This window comes from Aptenodytes patagonicus, chromosome 1 (assembly GCF_965638725.1).
Source record: "Aptenodytes patagonicus chromosome 1, bAptPat1.pri.cur, whole genome shotgun sequence".
Lineage (NCBI taxonomy): Eukaryota > Metazoa > Chordata > Aves > Sphenisciformes > Spheniscidae > Aptenodytes > Aptenodytes patagonicus.
This window is the reverse complement of record NC_134949.1, coordinates 84369331-84391056: the sequence shown is the minus strand read 5'-3', so window position 1 is coordinate 84391056 and position 21726 is coordinate 84369331. Positions and strand designations below refer to the sequence as shown.

General features: G+C 43.0%; 1 protein-coding gene across 1 annotated transcript in view; it reads left to right on the top strand.

Annotated features, from left to right (window-relative positions):
• GALNT8 (polypeptide N-acetylgalactosaminyltransferase 8) overlaps positions 1-13499 on the top strand; it is a 29370-nt gene extending 15871 nt beyond the window's left edge. The window contains 7 exon segments of the mRNA XM_076345237.1: positions 1088-1285; positions 4881-4995; positions 7917-8102; positions 9703-9840; positions 10677-10772; positions 11356-11523; positions 13298-13499. Of these exon segments, the coding sequence (XP_076201352.1) occupies positions 1088-1285; positions 4881-4995; positions 7917-8102; positions 9703-9840; positions 10677-10772; positions 11356-11523; positions 13298-13477 (1081 nt within the window). The 3' untranslated portion in view covers positions 13478-13499.
• The last annotated feature ends 8227 nt before the right edge of the window (positions 13500-21726 follow it).

Sequence of the window (21726 nt, the reverse complement as noted above, 5' to 3'; positions counted from 1 at the left end):
CCTGAGGATAACTGGTCTGCCTGTTAAAGACTGAGGCAAAGAAGGCATTGAGTACCTCAGCCTTTTCCTCATCCTCGGTGACAATGTTGCCCCCCGCATCCAATAAAGGATGGAGATTCTCCTTGGCTCTCTTCTTGTCATTAATATATTTGTAAAAACTTTTTTTGTTGTCTTTAACGACAGCGGCCAGATTGCGTTCTAGCTGGGCTTTTGCCTTTCTCATTTCCTCTCTGCACGACCTAACGAGATCCCTGTACTCTTCTTGAGTTGCCTGCCCCTTCTTCCACAAGTGGTGAACTCTCCTTTTTTTCCTGAGTCCCAGCAAGAGCTCCCCGTTCAGCCAGGCCGGTCGTCTTCCCCACCCGTTCTTCTTACGGCGTACGGGGACATCCTGCTCCTGCACCTTTAAGACTTCCTTCTTGAAGATCGTCCAGCCTTCCTGGACCCCTTTGCCCTTCAGGACCGTCTCCCACGGGACTCTCTCAACCAGCGTCCTGAACAGGCCAAAGTCCGCTCTCCGGAAGTCCATGGTTGCGGTTTTGCTGCCCCCCCTCCTTACTTCACCAAGAAGTAAGGCATCATCCTTGCCTATCTTCTCTGAGCCTTCTTTCATCATAGGGGTCGTTGATCAGTCACACCCTTTCCCTCATACAGGAGCCATGCCATCAAGGCACAGAGGAAAGATGGTGAATGATCGACCTCAGGGCTTACAGCACCCCTCAGGGCTTCCTTCCTTTCCTTTTCCCTTCTTGTCACTTTATGCAGATAGTGAAGACTCTCTAGAGCCTGTAGGAAGCAGACCCAGGTAGCAATAAACCCAGCAAGTTAAGCGTGGAACTTACAATTAGTTTGATTAGTGAGAGTCAAAATGCAGAAGCAGCCTAGTGGAAGGGAGAATTGTGCCATGGCATTAGCAATTTGTGTTACTAGCACTCCAAGACTGGCATGTAACTTTTTGTAGAGGCCAAAGTCAATGATTTACATAAAGTAGCTAACCCAGTTTTAGAAACAGGTGGTAAAGTTCAGTACTGTTCACTAGATTTCCACTTTTTCAAGCTGAATAGACTCTGTTTGTTGATTTTGGTAGGGCTGAACCTATTTTGTCTCGACTAAAAGAAGATCGCACTGTTATAATATCACCGGTATTTGACAATATTCGTTTTGATGACTTGGAGCTTCTTCAGTATTCAGTGGCTGCAGATGGATTTGACTGGGCACTCTGGTGCCTTTATGAACCTTTACCAGCTGAATGGTATGCTCTGAAAGATGAAACAGCTCCAGTCCGGTAAGTATGAATAGCATTTGAGAGTGAACCAAGATACATGATATCCAACATAGAGCTAGCAGAGGGAAGAAGATGTTTCATAGGTGGTGGGAGAGATATCTATGAAGCACATTGTATCTAGATAGTTGGTTTGGAAGTGTGGGTTCTTTAGCAGCCCTGAAAATCTCAGTACACCAGTTGCAGGGTTGTATTACAGAATCTGCCCTGTGCTGATCCTGCTGTCAGATTTTCAGGCGACCCCCGAGTCATTGATTTTTCTGTCTTGTGTTCCTTAGCTAGGAGTGTGGTAGCAATATTTATTGACTGTACAACGTGAATTGTGGCCCCTCTCCATGCTTGCCCAACAATATGGAGTGAATCTCACAACTTTGCTGGACAATTGCATGTCTGAGCTGTGAGGACTCACATGGATTCAAGTTGTGCAGTTCTTTCTTTGGAGATGTCAAAGTGACATATGATTACAGTAATCTTGGGCAGCCTTTTTCAGCCCTTATCACTTGTGTATCACACAAAAGCAAGAAAAAGACATGAACATGATACACACAGCTGTTATACCTAAAGTGACCCCTTACTGCTAGGCTTAGGATCCAATATATTTGCTTCTGTTCCTGATGCCTTCTTTAACTGCTCGGATTAGTTTATATATTCAACACAAGATGGTTGCTGGTACTATGATACCAGCAGCCATCTCATGCTGAATATATAAACCCATTTGTTTCCTTGTTCTACAAGGATGTCAGATGTTGTTGCCTGTCCTTAGCAATTAATAACGCTCTATCAAACAAAAAAAACCTAACAAGAGATAAGATATAGTAATCAGTTTTTTCTAGTCCTATCTTATTTTATTGGGTTTACATGGCAAGGTTTTGGTAGTGGGGGAGGCTGCAGGGATGTCTTCTGTGAGAAGAGGTGAGGGGCTGCCCCCATGTTGGACACAGCCAGTTCCAGCTGGCTCCAAAATGGACATGGTGCTGGCTAAAGCTGAGCCAATCAGCAACGCTGGTGATACCTCAGCAATAATCTCTTTAAGATAGGGTAAAAAATGCTGCGCAGCAGCTGTGAGTGAGAGGAATGAGGAAGAAATCTAAGAGAAACAGCCCTACAGACACTGAGTTCAGTGAAGAAGGAGGTGGAGGAGGTGCTCCAGGCACCGGAGCAGAGATTCCCCTGCAGCCCATGGAGAAGACCATGGTGAAGAAGGAGGTGGAGGAGGTGCTCCAGGCACCGGAGCAGAGATTCCCCTGCAGCCCATGGAGAAGACCATGGTGAAGCAGGTTGCCCCCCTGCAGTGTGTGGAGGACCATGCTGGCCAGATATCCACACAGCAGCCTGTGGAGGACCATGCCAGAGCAGATATACACACAGCAGCCCATGGAAGACCATGCTGGAGCAGATATCCGCATGACAGCCCATGGAGGACCCCACACCAGAGGAGGTGGATATGCCCTGAAGGAAGATACAACCTGTGGAGAGCCCACGCTGGAGCAGGCTCCTGGCAGGAGCCGTAGCTCGTGGAGAAATGCTCAGGCAGGAGCATGTTTACTGGCAAGAACTGCAGCCTGTGTGGGACCCATGCTGGAGCAGTCTTCTTCTGAAGAACTGTACTCCGTGGAAAAGGACCCATTCTGGAGCAGTTCTTGAAGAACTGTAGCCCATGGGAAGGACCCATGTTGGAGCAGATCATGAAGGACTGTATCCCATGGGAGGACCCCACGCTGGAGCAGCGGAAAAGTGTGAGGAAGAAAGAGTGGCAGAGATGAAGTGTTATGAACTGACTAGAACCCCCATTTTCCATCCCCATGCCCTGCTCAGGGTAGGGGGAGGAGGTAGAAGAGTCAGGAGCGAAGTTGAACCTGGAAAGAAGGGGGGATGGAGGGAAGGTGGTTTAGTTTTGGTTTTGTCTCTCTCACTATCCTCCTTTATTTTAAATTGGCAATAAATTAAATTAGTTTTCCCCAAGTTGAGTCTATTTTGCTGGTGATGGTAACTGGTGAATGACGTCCCTATCCTTATCTTGACCCATGAGCTTTTTCATCTTCCTCTGTGTTGCTCAGAAGGGGAATGAGAGAGTGGCTTCATGGGCACCTGGTGGCAGCCAGCCAAGGTTAATCCACTATAGTTATTTATATAAAGGGCTTTAAAATTTACTATGTAGACCTTGAGGAGGAAAGGCACCGTGAAAATATTTGAAAATAATGTACTGTGTTTGTCAGATGAGATGGCAGATTTCTTCATTCGTATACTACTACAGCTGGTAGCCAAGCATTGGAGATAAGGCTGCACAGATACCTAGATAAGGAACTATGGGTGAAACTGGCACCTGTATGTATTAAAAACATTATACAGTGAGCATTAAAAGTTCAAGCAGGAGAATGGAATGAAAGCAAGCCAAATGTAGCTTAAAGAATATTTCAGGGGGGGTGTCCACAATTCTTAGACCAGAGAAAATAGAAGCGGGTTTGATCATAGAGAATGGGGATATCAAAAGAGCACCTGTTGTGGTTTAACATCAGCTGGCAACTAAGCACCACACAGCCGCTCGCTCACTCCCCCCGCAGTGGAATGGGGGAGAGAATCAGAAGGGTAAAAGTGAGAAAACTCGTGGGTTGAGATAAAGACAGTTTAATAGGGAAAGCAAAAGCCGTGCACGCAAGCAAAGCAAAACAAAGAATTCATTCACTGCTTCCCATCGGCAGGCAGGTGTTCAGCCATCTCCAGGAAAGCAGGGCTCCATCACGCGTAACGGTTACTTGCGAAGACAAACGCCATCACTCCGAATGTCCGCCTCTTCTTTCTTCTTCCCCCAGCTTTATATGCTGAGCATGACGTCATATGGTATGGAACATTCCTTTGGTCAATTTGGGTCAGCTCTCCTGGCTGTGTCCCCTCCCAGCTTCTTGTGCACCCCCAGCCTACTCGCTGGTGGGGTGGGGTGAGAAGCAGAAAAGGCCTTGACTGTGTGTAAGCACTGCTCAGCAGTAACGCAAACATCCCTGTGTTATCAACACTGTTTCCAGCGCAAATCCAAAACATAGCCCCATACGAGCTACTATGAAGAAAATTAACTCTACCCCAGCCAAACTCAGCACAGCACCAAATCCTCTTTCAGTCCCCTTTCCCCTGCCTCTAGGATGGATTCATCTACAGTGGAATTGGTCCTGCCAGGCAATCATCTCATCTCTCTTTCAAAACCTCAACTGACAGTGATTCCACAATCCCCCTTGGCAACAGGCTTTAGTGTTTAAGTTTCCTTAATGTTAGGTAATATTTCATAATGTCCAACCTAATTCTTCCTTGCTGCAGTTTAATCTGATTTCTTTCTTCTGGTTTTAAATATGTGAAAATTATTGTTACATCTCCTCTCAAAATAGATATAATTCTTTAAAAAATATTAGAACATACTTTTTAGACCATTGATCAAGTTTATTTGCTGTATTCTGGATTCTTTAATGTTGATCCATGTGTTGTTCTGAATTAAATCTGTTACTCTCTCTTGAATATAACTGGAAGTTCAAGAGGTGATTGATGGCTAATTGACTTTACTTTATTTCCATCGTTGTTGCTTCTTTCTAATTTTGCTTGTTTGGTTCTCCAGGAGCCCATCTATAATGGGGATTCTTGCTGCAGATAGGAAATTTCTGGGTGAGATTGGTGTACTGGATGGTGGAATGCACATATATGGAGGAGAAAATGTGGAACTTGGCCTGAGGGTAAGCCTATTTTTTCATATTTTTCTGAAAGACAGTGAAAATTAGTATGTGATTTTTTTGAAAGCACTCAGGCCACTGGTTGTTGTCCAAAGCATGGGTTAATATTTCAGAACAATTCTGTTTTATTTGGGGTACCAAAGGGAAGTGATAGATTTCCAAAAGTGTTTCAGGCTCATCAGGAGGCTTTTGTTGATATTTCTTAAGGATTTTGACTCCTGACACAAAATCCTAGTTCAGTGAGGAAATACTGAATCTCGCAAGATGTGGTTCTCTGCACAAATTTAAGGTATACGTCTCTTGGCTCGGCAGAAGAATAAGATAAGATCAAGTTAAATGAAGTTATGTATTAGGAAACAAAACAAAACAAAACAAAACCAGAAACAGGGCTGTCTGCCCTAGAAAGTAATGTGTTCTTCAACTTTGGATGTCTTCAAATCAAGAATGGAGGCTTTTTTTTTTTTCCAGAATAGTTTTATCTGGAGTGTCCTCAGTTATTAGGGAACATGTGAAAACACTAAAAATTCTATTGATGAGTATTTTTTAAAAGTAATGGTAGTTGGAGATATTCAAGAAGACCTGAGAAGAAAAAAAATGAATACAGCGCTTATCTCTATAAAGAAGAGAAAAGATGGTAGGACGTGAGAATTATAAACCTGTTAGCAAGACTTAAATGTCTAGGAAAAAAGGGTTTGATTATTCTCTTTCTCTGTAAATATGAAAACTAGGGGACTTTGAAAGAAGTTAGTAACGCGTTTCAAAATAAACATGAGGAGGAGGTACTGCATTCTTCCAGTAGCAGACCAGACCAACAGACCAGGAGCAGAGCTCCTTCCAAAGAGCATTGTGGGTCTTAAAAACTTGCAGCCATTCATGGGGAGACTGAACAGTTATGTAAGAAAAACCTACTCAGAGTTAATAAACAAAAGTGAATCACGGGAATATGCAGAAAGTCCCCTGACCTGAAAATAATTGGGGGCTGTGAGAGGTAACATATGTACTTGTCTTGTTCTTAATCTTCCCCAGGAATAAGTTTGCAGTCACTGCGGGATACAGAATATTAGGCTAGATGGACTGTTGGTCCAGCATGGGCATTTTCTCATGTTCTTACAACTTTTTCTTTTTTATTCTGGTATCTATTACTAACCACATAAAAGATAATACAGACAATATACATTTGCCTGAACAAACCATGTCAAACAAGTCTAGTTTTTTTTTTTCTATAACAGGGTAGCATGCTTTGTGCAAAGAAGAAAAACAGCAGTAATTAGGAGAAACATGAGGAAGGAGAAACAGAGGTGCAGGTTGGGGAACATCCAGCTAGAAAAGAACTGGGAGTAACAGACTTTGTATAGATCAACATGGCCATGCATCTGGATGGGAAAGGATGGCATTGATGATCCTTCTCTTCTACTGCTAAGTTCTCTTCTGGAGTTGTGTTTTGAGTTCTGGGACCATACATGAGGAAAGATGTGGAGCAATTGAAGACTCTGAAGGAAAGGAAAGAGAACAAACAGAGTTCCTGCAATGTGTGACATTATAGCAGAGATAGGCCTAAATGAGTTTTTTTGATTTGTAGAAGAGACCATCAAGAGGAAATATAGCAACAGTCTTCCAAACATGCTAAATCCTATGTTAAACAAAGCCCCTGTGTGTGAGGCACCACACTGAGTCACGTGGATGTACTAACTTGGGTTGATACTATATTGGAGATGTCAACACATTTCTCCATTACTCGTGGTGGACATGGCCAAAGACCCCATGCTTCAGATTCTGTCTGTGAGATTGAAATGTCACATGTCATCACCTCACGTCATATGAGGCAGGTTGTGTATTAATTTCAGTGAATTAATATTTCAGTTCTGTTGCTTGAAAATACATTTACACTTTATTGCCCTGCACCATTCACAGTGGAGGCAATGTATGCCTGTAGTCATTTACACAAATGCTGGAGGTGAAAACAATGGAGAATCAGTTCAGTTAAGACACAAAGCTGCTCTGAAAATTGACTGTAAAAATAGTATTAAAGATCTCTGTTTATTTGCACCCTGAGAGTTTCTTGTGTTAAATATGCTTGGTTAGCAAGCAAGCAGTCTCTTACATTTTTCCTTAGCCAGCTGCCAGCCCTGGAAAATGTAATGTGAAGATGTGAAGGAAGTCTATAGCACTTCCTTCAGTGGAGCATTGTGTGGTGATACCTAAACTAGCACAATAAATCTGCATTGTGCAGTGCCATGTGGACTTGCCAGCTTGAGTTCAGTTCTGCATAGCTGCTTGCCTTTTGAAAAGCTTCCACACTTATATTGGTTTATGTGTAGTCAGGATGGGTGTGTTTGTCCTGGACCTTCGGTACTTTTGAAGCATTGGTTGTGGCCTGCTTAGGTATCCCTCTGAATTCCATGTAGATATTTTCCAGGAATCCACTGGATTTTTTCTTTCTCTTGAATTCTCCCTAGTGTGTAGGATTTTGCAGGACCAGTTTTGCTCTTGGCACGTCCCGGGCAATGTCACTGCTTCTGAACGATTCAGGCCCATAACCACCACAGTATTTAGCAGTCTAGCTCCTAGGGAGATCAGTTGGAGGTATGTACCAGTTTGTCTTAGAGCATCTATGCCAATTGATCTGAGTGCCTTGTCACAGGAAACTGGTGAGTAGTTTTGTTAATGGTGATGGCAAAGAAAAAGAAGAAAGAACATGCCTTTACTCTCCTGAATCTGTGATAGGGCTACACACAGTAGAAATGAAAGGTATTGAAAAATTCCTTTCATTCACTCAAGCCAGGAAATAGAGCTTTGAATGTTGAAGGCCTGCCAGTTCATCTGGTGAAGGAGTGGGGGGGAGCAGAAATGGGAGCACTTTAACAAAAAGTGCAGAGTTTGAATAAATAGGCAACTTCACCTCAAATTCTTTCTTCTTGACCTAGGCCTGGCAGTGTGGAGGTAAAGTAGAAGTGCTGCCCTGTTCAAGAATTGCTCATTTGGAAAGACCTCACAAGCCTTACTTGCCAGACTTGAGCATCATGGTGAAACGCAATGCCTTGCGGGTAGCTGAAGTGTGGATGGATGAATACAAGTACATGGTCTACTTTGCATGGAATCTTCCAATTGAGGTGGCAGTGTTTCTCTGTGTTTCAAATTGGAATCCAAAGTCTAAAAGTGGTCAAATAAGAGCATGTGGTCACACAAAAAGAGGCATAGTGTGGTTATAAGAATCACTGTGAAAAAAAAAAATAATATTGATATGTTAATAATTATTGATATGGATGGCATCCAAGAGCCATGATCATAGATATGTTTCTCTTAGGCTTAGACCAAGAGCTGATGCCTAGCTTAAAGAATATAAAATGAAATTGTTTAACATGTATTTTAACTTTTTTAGGGAAAGTAGGGCATATTTTACCTGGAATATTCATAGTTTTGCATGAAAGAGCATGTGTCTAGTGATCTGGGTGTCCCTGAATATCTTTTAAATGAGCAAAATTGAACTTTAAATAGAGAATTCAATTGCTCTTCATCACATACGCAACAACTTTTATTAAGTGAGCTCTCCCCTCTGTAGCCCAAAGTTCTGCTTTTGTTTTCCTGGAAGAAAAAGGGGAAAGACTTATAGCATCCTTGGAAGGATGAAAAATGGTAATACCAGAAAATTAAGAACTTTGATAATAATAATCTAAATCCTTTAAATTACAGGGTTTTTATTCCCTTTTGATTGACTTCAGGACTTCTGAATATGGTTTTAACTTTTCTCCAGCAGAAACTGTTGAAGATACTGGAAGTGTCAAGACCAGGTCTTTTGAGTATTGATAATTTCAGTTAATAAAAAAAAACCTGTATGAATTTTTCCAGCCTGCACTTGAGTGGATTTATGAATCTTTAACAAAGAAAGAATAGCCTCCCACCTCCTTGTGTTTTCTTGAATAGATATTAAGGAAACAAATTAAAATATATAGTGATATAACATGAATTAAAACTTCAGAAGAATCCTCTTTCCTTCCCCATTAATTAACTTTTACTGTAAATATTTGGAATTTTTCATCTGAAAATGCTACTCATCAAAAACTAATCCATTGGTAGGAACGCAAGTATCAGTTTTAGCAATGAACGAAACTTGCATAAAACTTCTTCACCTTTAAAGACCCCTTTTCTCTGGGATGTACAAGCCTATTTGAAATTCCTAACCTAACTTATTCAGGTCACAGACTACATTTTACAGAACTGCTTAAAGACAGGGTGTAAGCTCCTGTTGGACTGATTCCCGTCAAACTTTCCTGCTGGAGCCGTTCCACTTTGCATAAGAAGTTACATAGTCTTGGAAACAATAGTTTGAATCTTGATTGCTCCCATATGAGATGAGTGTCACAGTCAACAGATCATTGATCAAGCTAAGGTTGTTAACAAGTTCTGTCCTATTTTTCACTTTGAGCTAGATTTTGTTTGTCAGTATGAAAACTACTCCCTAGCCATATGTAACTTTGATATTCTTTATATTTATGAAGTCATAACATAAAGTTAGTTTTTCAGTAATTCATTGGTGCCTCTAGGCAAACATGTTCTGAAATTCTGAAGTTTAAAAAATACAGAGGTTTTTTTTTTTTAATGAACTTTTAAAGGTATTTTTTATGTTATGAATAGACAATATGGAGAAATAAGTCTGTATTTTCCCTAGTTTCTCAGACCACCATAATGTTCTGAAATATGTTGTTCTTGCAGAATCCTGGAATAGACTTTGGAGATGTTTCTTCCAGAAAAGAGCTAAGGAAAAAACTGAACTGTAAAGGCTTTGACTGGTACATAAAAAACATTTACCCCAATTTAATAGTTCTTCCCAACATTGTTGGCTATGGAACAGTAAGTATTGAGTCTGTTTATTTGAAATATGGAACAACTAATTAGCTCTACTGTTATGAAGAATTGTTGTGAACACTGTTTTGCTGATTATGATATGTTTTCCTAGAAACTTTAAAAAGACTTTTACATGTCTTTCTAGACACTGAAGCTTTCTAAAGGCTTTTTCATACTAGTCATCAATCTAGAATTTCTAAACTGTGGTTATTGTGTATGTACTGATGGCAGCACAACAGTAGTTTGGGAAAGTGCTTAACATGCATTTTTTTACTGCATGCAAAACTCATCTATTGATCAACAAGAACGGATCAGTGTCTTCTTGTAAGGGCCTGAATTTTTCAATGGACTATATGGATTTTTTCTGCAGAGATTAGCAGGATAATTTGGAAAGCATGCAGACATGAATCAAGATAGCATGTAATGCATTGGAAGTCAGGCCACTGTTTGCGAAAGAGAAAACTAATCATCCAGGCTGCAGTGGCTTCTTAATATAGGTAGGCATTTTCTAGACCCAAGCTTGCATAGCTTGCTAGAACTGGGCAGTGATACTCACCTGTTTGGAGTTGCCTGGTGACTTCTTACATGGTGCTACATGGCATGATGTTGATGAGTCTTTGAAGGACCTTAGATTTGCTTTTGATTTTTGCTGTGATGAATCATTTCTACAAAGGTAATCTGAGATTTCTTTTCTAAACCCATATTGTATCTTCCACTTCAGGATTCAATGCAGAGCTCTGAGTAAACTAGCCTTGCTCTCAGGACAGTTTCTAAAATTAGCGGCGAGGAGTTGAAAACAGGATTGCTGCTCCTCACAGTAAATTTCCTGTTTTATTCTGCAGATGAAAAACACATTGAAAGAAGACATCTGTATTGATCAAGGCCCTGTCCCTGGAAACACACCAATTATGTATCCCTGTCATGCATACTCACCACAGGTAACGCAAGCAACTGGTCAGATCTTCACATATGAGCTGTTGCTAACTGTTCCTTTCAAGCCTCCACAGGGCCATGAAATAGGCGCTTCAAAACTATTATCTCTGTGCTATCTAAAGGGGAATATTAACCTTTATTTCATTAAATTCTGCTCCCCAGTGCAACTGGCAGCAGAGCAGGTTCCCGTGGAGATCTAAGTGCATTAAACCAAGGCTTTTGGTTTAGCCTTGCCAAAAAATTGTGAGACCTCAAGTTGATACTGATTGACCTTGTTGATTAATAGATCAGTGGGAAGAATGGGAGAGAGGTGGAGCTCTTCCTCACACCTCACTGCCTGTCCTCTCAGTAGGAGGGAAGCTAAGGGTTACCATTCAATTGTAAGCATCTTGCTTTTTTTCACTGGAAAGCAGAAAGGTGTGGTATAGGGTTAAATTCATCCTGGTTTAATTACTGAGAGATCAGTGAATGCTGGTGCTATACAGCTGATACCTCTCAGTATCAGTTTTGGAACAGTTTGCTATCATTTGCTGATGAGATTTCCCTGGTATCTTAGTTCACTGACAGTGGTGTCACCTTCCCTTTCAGCACATCTTATATCACAGCACTGGAGAAATGTATGTAGGAGGTTTACGTGCCCGACGGAATACAGTTGATAGATGCCTAACAGACCCTGGGGATGGGGACCTGCCAGTTTTAGAGCAATGTGACACAGCTGTGAATAAAGGCCTGAATTTGCACTGGGATTTTAAGCAGGTAGGTGGATTTCTATATCCCCATATTTCAATAATAATAATTTCCCATTATAATGAATCCTTAGACACTTTCCTTGCAAAGCAGTTTGCTTCTGAATAACGTTGCCTCAATTTCAAGACTTGCAGGTGCCACTGTAAGAGCTACGGTGAAGCTGATTGAGTCTTCAGGGGTGTGTGATGTTAAACACAAGGAGATGGTCACACAACTGAAGCTGACTGAGTTGCCAGAATTTAACCAGTTCTCACTTGTTGTCTGAACCATAGCCGCTTATTTGTCCTCCAACTGTCTGTCAGTCTTGGTGGAATCAGCTGGTTTAAGCCTTTTACTTAACGGTTTAAGTCTTTTAATTTTTAGCTGGGCCAACTAAAAACACTCACTTGCTCAGTTATCACAGTTCAGCTAATGGGCAGGGAATGTGCAAGCCCAGGTGGCTCTGTTGCTTTTGATGGTCTGACTATACATTGTGAACTCTCTGCACTGTCCACCATCTCTCTTCTCAGCCTCCTCATGGGACCTGTTGGTCTTAGGGAAAAAGCGGGCTCATGCCTTGTCCTGCTCACTCTCTGGTACCATCTTCTGTACCAGTGTCCGAGCATGAAAATCCTTGTTGGAGATCAGGCTAGGTTCATCCTTTCAGAGCTCAGGTTACAGCTGTCGATTAGAGCCTTCACGCCATGTTCACTTGTCTCCATTTGTGCAGGATTTATGACAGCCGATGCTGACATGCTTAAGATCCCAAGTGATACTTTCATATTCTGTATTCAGTGCCTCTGAATACAGAATATGATAATACTAGCTTAGTCAGGTATTCTAAGACAGATACTGCCCCTCTGTTGGGGCAGCATAAACAGGCAGCAGCGATAATGATGGAGGGAGAGGTGGGAAAGGAAGCCATGCAGCTTCTCCCCTCTCAGGCAGTTCAAACCTTATTAGCTTTATGTAATTAATAATTAATTAATTTTGTGTGTACTGTGTGGGCTTGCTTACTGTATCCCTCAGTGAAAAAGTAAGCAGGAGACAAATCTTGTGAGAGAGTGGTAGAGAACAGAGGAGTTGAATTGGTGAAAGACAAAGGTTTCAGTGATGTGCACCAAATAATACAGACCTACGTGGTCTGCAGAACTTCTGCTAACATGGGATTTCCTTTATCTTTAGTCTCGTCTGTAACTACAAAACTTAGAAGAAGTTGCAGGTGTGTTTCTGGAAGATTTAGACCCACCTTAAAAGTAAACCTTCAGTTCCTTATGTGCATTGAGCATTATCATAGTGAAGCAACTGGCTGCCTGAAGGAGTTGTTTAAGATCCTGTTTGTTCTGGAGCCCATTTCCAGCGTGTTGAGTTGACTTAATCACAGCCCACCCCATTCACAATAGTTGGTACTGAAATATTGACTTAAAGATAAGAGATCAATATTCTCTTACCTGTCATTAACTCTCTTCTTTCAAAACAGGATGCAGTATTAAAATTTACTAAAATGATTTTTTGAACTGTAAAAAAACCCCCGAACACCCCACAAAAAACAAACACGACTCCCCCTCTCCCCCAACTCCAACAAAACAGACACAAAATAAACCTCTAAATATATTTTAATATGCCTTGGAGAGTTCCATAAGCTGTCATGCGTCATTAACCTGAGGAAAACACATTTTTCTTTCAGGTCTGTGACCTACTAGTGTTTCTCAGACACATTTGTAGAGGCCAAAAGAGTTGCTTCCTGACTGAGCACTAAATTTATAAGCCCTCAGCTTCTCTCATATTTCCTTTCCTTTTGTAGGGATCAGCCGTAATCAACAGGAGCACTAAAAGATGCCTCGAAATCACAGCAGAAAATCCAGTTTCATACAGACTTGTAATGCGGACCTGCACAGGACAAAGGTGGAATATCCAACACACAGTTAAGGACTGGGGAAAGACAAAAGACCTGGAACAGAAGACACAGTACTCAAAGCATTGACTAGAGGACATTTTTCCTTGAAAATTGCTATGTTCATAACACAGCAGTGGAAGCAATGATTTCAAGAGTTTGTTTACACGGGATTTTATGATGTATTAGTTATCGCAGGAGCTATGAGCTATTCACACAAGGATGCAAGTTCATCTCATTGCATTCTTGGGGCATCACCCCCCTGAGTTTCCTCAGTTAGGAGGGGGATTGTCTTTGCTCTCTTTTGTTACGACCAGAAAGAAGCAGTTACACCTATGAGTGTTTCAACGCACCTGAGTTCCTTATGTTGTCCTTTAGAAGTGCCTATCTGCTCATTAATGAAAGACCCATGTAAGGTCTCTAATTTTCTAACTTTGGCATTTTGGTTAGATATGAAAATTCAGAAGAAACGAAAGCGGGTCTGACTTTCTCTTGTACACAGAGTTTATCTCAGGCTGAATTGGACCATTTTTCTTGTCTTGTGTCATATAGATAACGCAAAACTTCTTGTCAAGATGTGCTTATGCTAGTGGGTGAAATGAAATACACCCTTGTTCTTCTGTCCCTATAAATTGCCTAAACATAATTCAGTTTCTCAGTGAAGTTTATTAGATTCAGCAGTGTGCCACACTAAGGCTGTTTTATGTTTACCTACATGACATTAGTTTGTGCTAGCCAGCTGACAGCATGGATAAAGTCCCCTTGGAAACAAGGGGATTCAACTCAGTGGTTTTCACAAACTAATACAAGGCCAACGCAATAGCACATGTCTGTCGGAGAAACTGAGTAAAATATGGCATGAGTTGCTAATGGGAGGCAACTTCCCGGTAGACACGATATGAGTTCTTGTAGAAATAGGGTTAGGTGGAACTTGCTGTCCTACTTCTTAGAGTAATCACTCCTAAGACTTATGCTTATTTGTTAAAGGGAACTCCTGTAAAATAAACTCATTGACACTATATATATATCTCTCTATATATATATCTATATCAAACTATATATATATATATATATATATATATATATATATATAGTTTTCCTCTATCCCTACAGTGGCAGGGAAGGATACTGAAAGGAACAGGAAAACACACCTGATCAACACGTGGCTCAGGGGCTGGTGCCATTGGAAGAATTTTGGTTTTTTTAATCATGGGGAGGTTTACATGGCACCGGGCCTGCTGGCAGCAGATGGAGTCCAGCTGTCTCACAGGGGGAAAAGGATCATGGCTCATGAATTGGCAGGGCTCATTGAGAGGGCTTTAAACTAGGTTGGAAGGGGGAAGGGGATAAAACCAGGCTCACTAGAGATGAGCCTAGGGGTGGCGTGCCGATGCCGGGGGCGAAATCGATAGCCCAGCTCAAGTGCATCTACACCAATGCACGCAGCATGGGCGGCAAACAGGAGGAGCTAGAAGCCATTGTGCAGCGGGAGAGATATGACTTAGTCGCCATCACAGAAACGTGGTGGGGTGACTCTCATGATTGGAGTGCTGCAATGGATGGCTATAACCTCTTCAGAAGGGACAGGCGAGGAAGGAGAGGCGGTGGGGTGGCCCTGTATGTTAGGGAGTGTTTCGATTGTCTAGAGCTCAACGATTGTGATGATGATATGGTCGAGTGTTTATGGGTAAGGATGAGGGGGAAGGCCAACGAGGCAGATATCCTGCTGGGAGTCTGTTATAGACCACCCAACCAGGATGAAGGGGCGGATGAAGCGTTCTACAAGCGGCTGGCAGAAGTCTCTCAATGGCTAGCCCTTGTTCTCGTGGGGGACTTCAACTTCCCGGATGTCTGCTGGAAATACAACACGGCAGAGAGGAAGCAGTCTAGGAGGTTCCTGGAGTGTGTGGAAGACAACTTCCTGACACAGCTGGTAAGTGAGCCTACCAGGGGAGGTGCCTCGCTTGACCTGCTGTTTACTAACAGAGAAGGACTGGTGGGAGATGTGGTGGTCGGAGGCCGTCTTGGGCTTAGCGACCATGAAATGATAGAATTCTCCATTCTTGGTGAAGTAAGGAGGGGGGGCAGCAAAACCGCAACCATGGACTTCCGGAGAGCGGACTTTGGCCTGTTCAGGACGCTGGTTGAGAGAGTCCCTTGGGAGACGGTCCTGAAGGGCAAAGGGGTCCAGGAAGGCTGGACGATCTTCAAGAAGGAAGTCTTAAAGGCGCAGGAGCAGGATGTCCCCGTACGCCGTAAGAAGAATGGGCAGGGAAGACGACCGGCCTGGCTGAACGGGGAGCTTTTGCTGGGACTCAGGAAAAAAAGGAGAGTTTACCGCTTGTGGAAGAAGGGGCAGGCGACTCAAGAAGAGTACAGGGATCTCGCTAGGTCGTGCAGAGAGGAAATGAGAAATGCAAAAGCCCAGCTAGAACGCAATCTGGCCGCTGTCGTTAAAGACAACAAAAAAAGTTTTTACAAATATATTAATGACAAGAAGAGAGCCAAGGAGAATCTCCATCCTTTATTGGATGCAGGGGGGAACATTGTCACCAAGGATGAGGAAAAGGCTGAGGCCTTCTTTGCCTCAGTCTTTAACAGGCAGAGCAGTTATCCTCAGGGTACTCGGCCCCCTGAGCTGGAAAACAGGGACAGCGAGCAGGATGAACCCCCCATAATCCAAGAGGAAGCAGTCAACGACCTGCTACGCCACCTGGACGCTCACAAGTCTATGGGGCCAGATGGGATCCACCCGAGAGTGCTGAGGGAGCTGGTGGAGGAGCTCACCAAGCCACTCTCCATCATTTATCAGCAGTCCTGGTTAACGGGGGAGGTCCCGGAAGACTGGAGGCTTGCCAATGTGACGCCCATCCACAAGAAGGGCCGGAAGGAGGATCCGGGGAACTACAGGCCTGTCAGCCTGACCTCGGTGCCGGGGAAGATGATGGAGCGGTTCATCTTGAGGGCGCTCACAAGGCATGAGTGGGACAACCAGGGGATCAGGCCCAGCCAGCACGGATTCATGAGAGGCAGGTCCTGCTTGACCAACCTGATCTCCTTCTATGGCCAGGTGACCCACCTAGTGGATGAGGGAAAGGCTGTGGATGTGGTCTACCTGCACTTCAGCAAGGCCTTTGACACTGTCTCCCACAGCATTCTCCTAGAGAAGTTGGCGGCTCACGGCTTAGACAGGTGTACTCTGTGCTGGGTAAAAAACTGGCTGGACGGCCAGGCCCAGAGAGTTGTGGTGAATGGAGTTACATCCAGTTGGCGGCCGGTCACGGGCGGTGTTCCCCAGGGCTCAGTTTTGGGGCTGGTCTTGTTCAATACCTTTATCAATGATCTGGACGAGGGGATGGAGTGCACCCTCAGTAAGTTTTCAGACGACACCAAGTTGGGCGGGAGTGTTGATCTGCTCGAGGGTAGGAAGGCTCTGCAGAGGGACCTGGACAGGCTGGATCGATGGGCTGAGGCCAACTGTATGAGATTCAACAAGGCCAAGTGCCGGGTCCTGCACTTCGGCCACAACAACCCCATGCAGCGCTACAGGCTTGGGGAAGAGTGGCTGGAAAGCTGCCTGGCAGAAAAGGACCTGGGGGTGCTGGTCGATAGCCGGCTGAACATGAGCCGGCAGTGTGCCCAGGCGGCCAAGAAGGCCAATGGCATCCTGGCCTGTATCAGAAATAGTGTGGCCAGCAGGAGTAGGGAAGTGATCGTGCCCCTGTACTCGGCACTGGTGAGGCCGCACCTCGACTACTGTGTTCAGTTTTGGGCCCCTCACTACAAGAAGGATGTTGAGGTGCTGGAGCGTGTCCAGAGAAGGGCAACGAGGCTGGTGAGGGGTCTGGAGAACAAGTCTGATGAGGAGCGGCTGAGGGCACTGGGGTTGTTTAGCCTGGAGAAAAGGAGGCTGAGGGGAGACCTCATCGCTCTCCACAACTACCTGAAAGGAGGTTGTAGCGAGGTGGGTGTCGGTCTCTTCTCCCAAGTAACAAGCGATAGGACGAGAGGAAATGGCCTCAAGTTGCACCAGGGGAGGTTTAGATTGGACGTGAGGAAAAATTTCTTTACTGAAAGAGTGGTGAAACATTGGAACAGGCTGCCCAGGGAAGTGGTTGAGTCCCCATCCCTGGAGGTATTTAAAAGACGAGTAGATGAGGCACTTAGGGACATGGTTTAGTGGGCATGGTGGTGTTGGGTCGACGGTTGGACTTGATGATCTTAGAGGTCTTTTCCAACCTCAATGATTCTATGATTCTATGATTCTATATAGAGTTTCAGCCTGAAGTCATTTTGTTATCAAAAGGGTGCCAAGCATTTTATCTGAATATAAAGTGTATTCAGGGTTCACTTGAATATTTGTTTGAATATAATCCAATATGATTTGGTTTTTTCCTTTCTAATTTCTCTGTAAACTTGATGTGAACAATCTGGCCCTGGTACTCGGGATTGGAATTGGACAAGCTCTTCTTATAGGAGAGTCTTTGGTCCTTAGGGTCTGTATTTTTCTGTTCTGAAAACTGATTCTTAAAAATGCTACATTTAAACCAGATTGGATTTAAACTACTGAAATCAACTTCTATTCCCATGTCCTGGCTCAAAGCCAAAAACACCAAAGAAAGAGGAATATGTGCTCTGGTGGTTTTCTGCATCTTCAACAGTGTGTCTTACCAAAGTCAAAACATTAGTATTTTGGCAAGCACAATGAAGACAGTGGGAATTTTGCCAGTACAACTAGAATTATAATCTGGCCTACTGGTGATGATGAATAAAAAGTGCTCACGTAATCATTTTTCCATCTTAATATGCCACTTCAATGCAATCAAAATATAGTGGACATTTGGACAATTTTGTTTTAAACTTAGAGTTTGGGAAAACATCAAAATGTTCCAGAAAGTCTAGAGTTTCTGGTTCTTAATGTATGGCCTCTGGTTATACACAGGAGTCAACACTGAAACAAAATGCTTCAAATATTTTGATTTATGTCAAGTATAGGTTGTTTTAATTTCCTGAAGCCTCTCCACAAATGTTGCTTTTTGGCTAATTTTGTGATGAGGAAAGATAGTAGCCGTAAGAGAAGAACTCAATTTTCAGACTAGCACTTTCTGGTGATGCTTGATGAGACATAAATAACAACTCAATGTTTTTGGTGCTGCAGTAGTAATACATTGCTCTCACTAGTGATGCTTTTGAACTTGGAAATTCACTGCATGATGAAGCGACTGATGCATGATTCCTCAGCAAGTCTGCAGTAGAGGTAGGACTCTACTGACATGGTGTATCACAAGAAGGCAGCTATGACTACAGCACAGCATAAAGAGTGGGATCTCTTCTTGACCTAAAAACCAGGTTTTGGCCGAACTTTCAGAAATGCAGAAAGTCACCTCAGCTCCTGCAAAATGACACGAGAGTACTGCAGCGCCATGTGCTGAAAACAGGTAATAAATAATAACATAATAGGCAGGAGTTTTTAATGGGTGTGCAGCTGCAAAGTGATGGGACAGCTTAATTCAGAGCAAATATAAACAAAATCACCAAGGCACGTATACTGTGAAGGTAAGCCCTACTGGCCGCTGCAGAACAGTAAAGCTTTCCTCCTTGGTTTTGTGCTCAAGCAAGCTTGGCTTTACTGCACGTGCAACAGGAATCCACCTTGGGAGGAAGAATCAGAAGAGGGAAAAAGGTTTTTTTTCTTTAACGTCTAGTGGAATGGGGAGAAGGGCCAGTCTGGAGACAGGAACTATTTAAGGGACTACTAATTGTCAGTCTCTTTAAGGGGAAACTAAATCAGAGAACAGGCAGAATCATTTAGTCTGTCACCGGGCGATTTGTTTACTTCTGACCAAACCATGTGTGGTGGGTAATAAAAAAACCCATTGCTTTCATTCACATTTTTTTTCACCTGACTTTTCCCATCTAAATTTACTTCCTCCTTTTCCCCCCTCGTTGTGAAATTAGCCCTTTTGAAGCATTAATTATATGTGTTATCAGTGGGGTATAGCCCTCTGCCTGCATTGAGAGCAATCCAGTCAGGATCAGCGGGCAACCTTTAACCAAATTATTATTTAAATTTTATCTGTCTTATGTCAAAATCAAGAGTAGATTGTTAGGTACAGAAAAGTTTGGCAGAAAAATCATAATTTTAAGAAAGTTAGATGATTTACTACTGGTTTCACCTGTTTGCCACTATGCATGTCCCTGTCACAGCATGATTTTTCCATTCCTACACAAGACACAAGTAGCTCACTTTGTTCTCTGGTTTGATTTGATATTCCTGGGCTTTATTCACCCTATTTAAGCTGCTATACACCTGTTTTCCTGCATGCATCTTCCAGCACAGTATGTTTTTAATTTTTCTTTTCTGCTACGTAACCTATAAATGCATGTTTTTTGAAATCTTCACCAGACTGGGAGCCTAAGTTTTCCCTTCTGCTGAGAGATCTGAGTGAGGTGAGGACATCCACCAGATTGACAACTAATTGCCAGCACTGAGAGGACCAAAGGGTAAAGCCACTCCCAGTCAGCCACCCAGAAACCCTCAGTAAACCGTGCAAGCCTGAAGACTGCCAGTGAGGTAGAGGGTCCATCAACCACACAGAGTAGATCAGAGTCACGTCCTGTCCCTTGTGCCTGGAAAGTTATCAGTCATGTTTGTAATCTCAGATTAGATTTCAGGTTGCTTTTGCTGATTTTTGGGAGACTCACTGTTACTTCAGAGCATGTTTTTCCACGTGTTCACTGTGAATTTACTTGCAGTCCCTAGTCCTCCCAACCTCCCCTCCCAGACAAGGCAAAATGGTACCTTACAGTGTGTGTCTTTGCCTGCAAAATTCCCCAGAAATGTGCCATCTGTTGCTAAGTGCCCAAAGCAACAGTGATAATGGCAGTAGCTTTGAAGCAAAACCACATTTACTTGAGCCCTACTGTGGTGGACGCACAGAGCTCTGAATTCAGTATCACGACAGCTGTTTACTTTTAATGCCATGTGTATTTCTGTTACGGTGGTTCAAAGGAGATTTGCAAATGTAGGTTAGTTTTGTGTAGATGATTTAGCAGAAATTCTCACTGTAAGTTTACTTATGCAAGTGTCAGTATTCAAATCTAGGAACTGCATGGTGTAATGGCACATATCCCAAAGCTACTACTTTTTTGGGAAGAGTAGTTTGATAAAGGGGAAATACTTGTCTTACACAAGTATTGTCAATTCACCATATTTCAAGGGAAAGAGATGCACCATTAGAGCTCTACACTGACGGCCACATCCAAAAGAGACTGAGACAAGTATGTACAAACCTATGATGCAAGGAAACTCCGCATGATAGCTGCCACACCACAGGGTTGCCCAAGTTTGCTTCTGCATCTCCTTTAGACTGAACTTCTGTGTGGCTGCCGTCTTTTTTGTTGGATGCGTGCAGGTGCCATTAGCCTGGATGAACTGAGCCTGGCTCATTCTTCATCCCCATTGGAAATGGTCCCTAACGTGTTCAGCTCAGTCTGCATCGAGTGCCATGTTTCTGGGACTGCCATGCTTCTGGCATGCAATAAGTAATAGCATACTGTGCTGCAATCTGCTGTATAATTACACACTTAATTAGATTCACAGTTTGTTACCTATGTCACGCTGTGACAGGGCTTGTTGCTCTTCAGGAGGGAAAAAATTTCTTCTGGTTATAACTTAGAAAAGCATCATGAGGGTTGATTTTCTCCCTGAAGGTGTGAGTTCCTTTTAGAAGAACCTGCAGAACAGATAAAAACTCAAGTAATCACTGTTTATTAAATGCCTGTGGTTAACACCCCCAATTAAAAGTATGCCTTTGGGCTCGCAGGGCAAAAGCCCTGAGAACAAGATGATGATGGCACACACACTTACTGCTGTAGGATAATCAAAGACAGGAAATTTTAGTATATGAGTTCTGGGGTAGCTGCCTGGTTGCGAGATCTTGCACTACACTGAGATAGCTTATATCTCCGCCCTTGAGGGATGAATTGTCTCATACTTCACATGGGCAATATGCTGTTACTTGCTCTTCCACAGTATACCTCACTTCAAAGTATCTTCTTCATATACCTTAAATCTGCCTTAAAACTGTGTACAATGGGTACTGCTTGTGTGTGTAGGCGAACATGTAATAGCCTTAATTCAATATTGTTCTTATAAAACAACAGTATGTTTTGGAATGGAAGTATTGGTTCCTAAAATGTTAAAATGATTTTCACTGCTGTTTGTTGGATGGTCTTTAAAGCCTATGAAGGGAGTGCAAAGGAAGGCAGGGCTCTCTAGATGAAGGAAACAAGAGTTGCCCTAGTTCATTTACCTTGTGCTGGCAGCTACAGAAGTT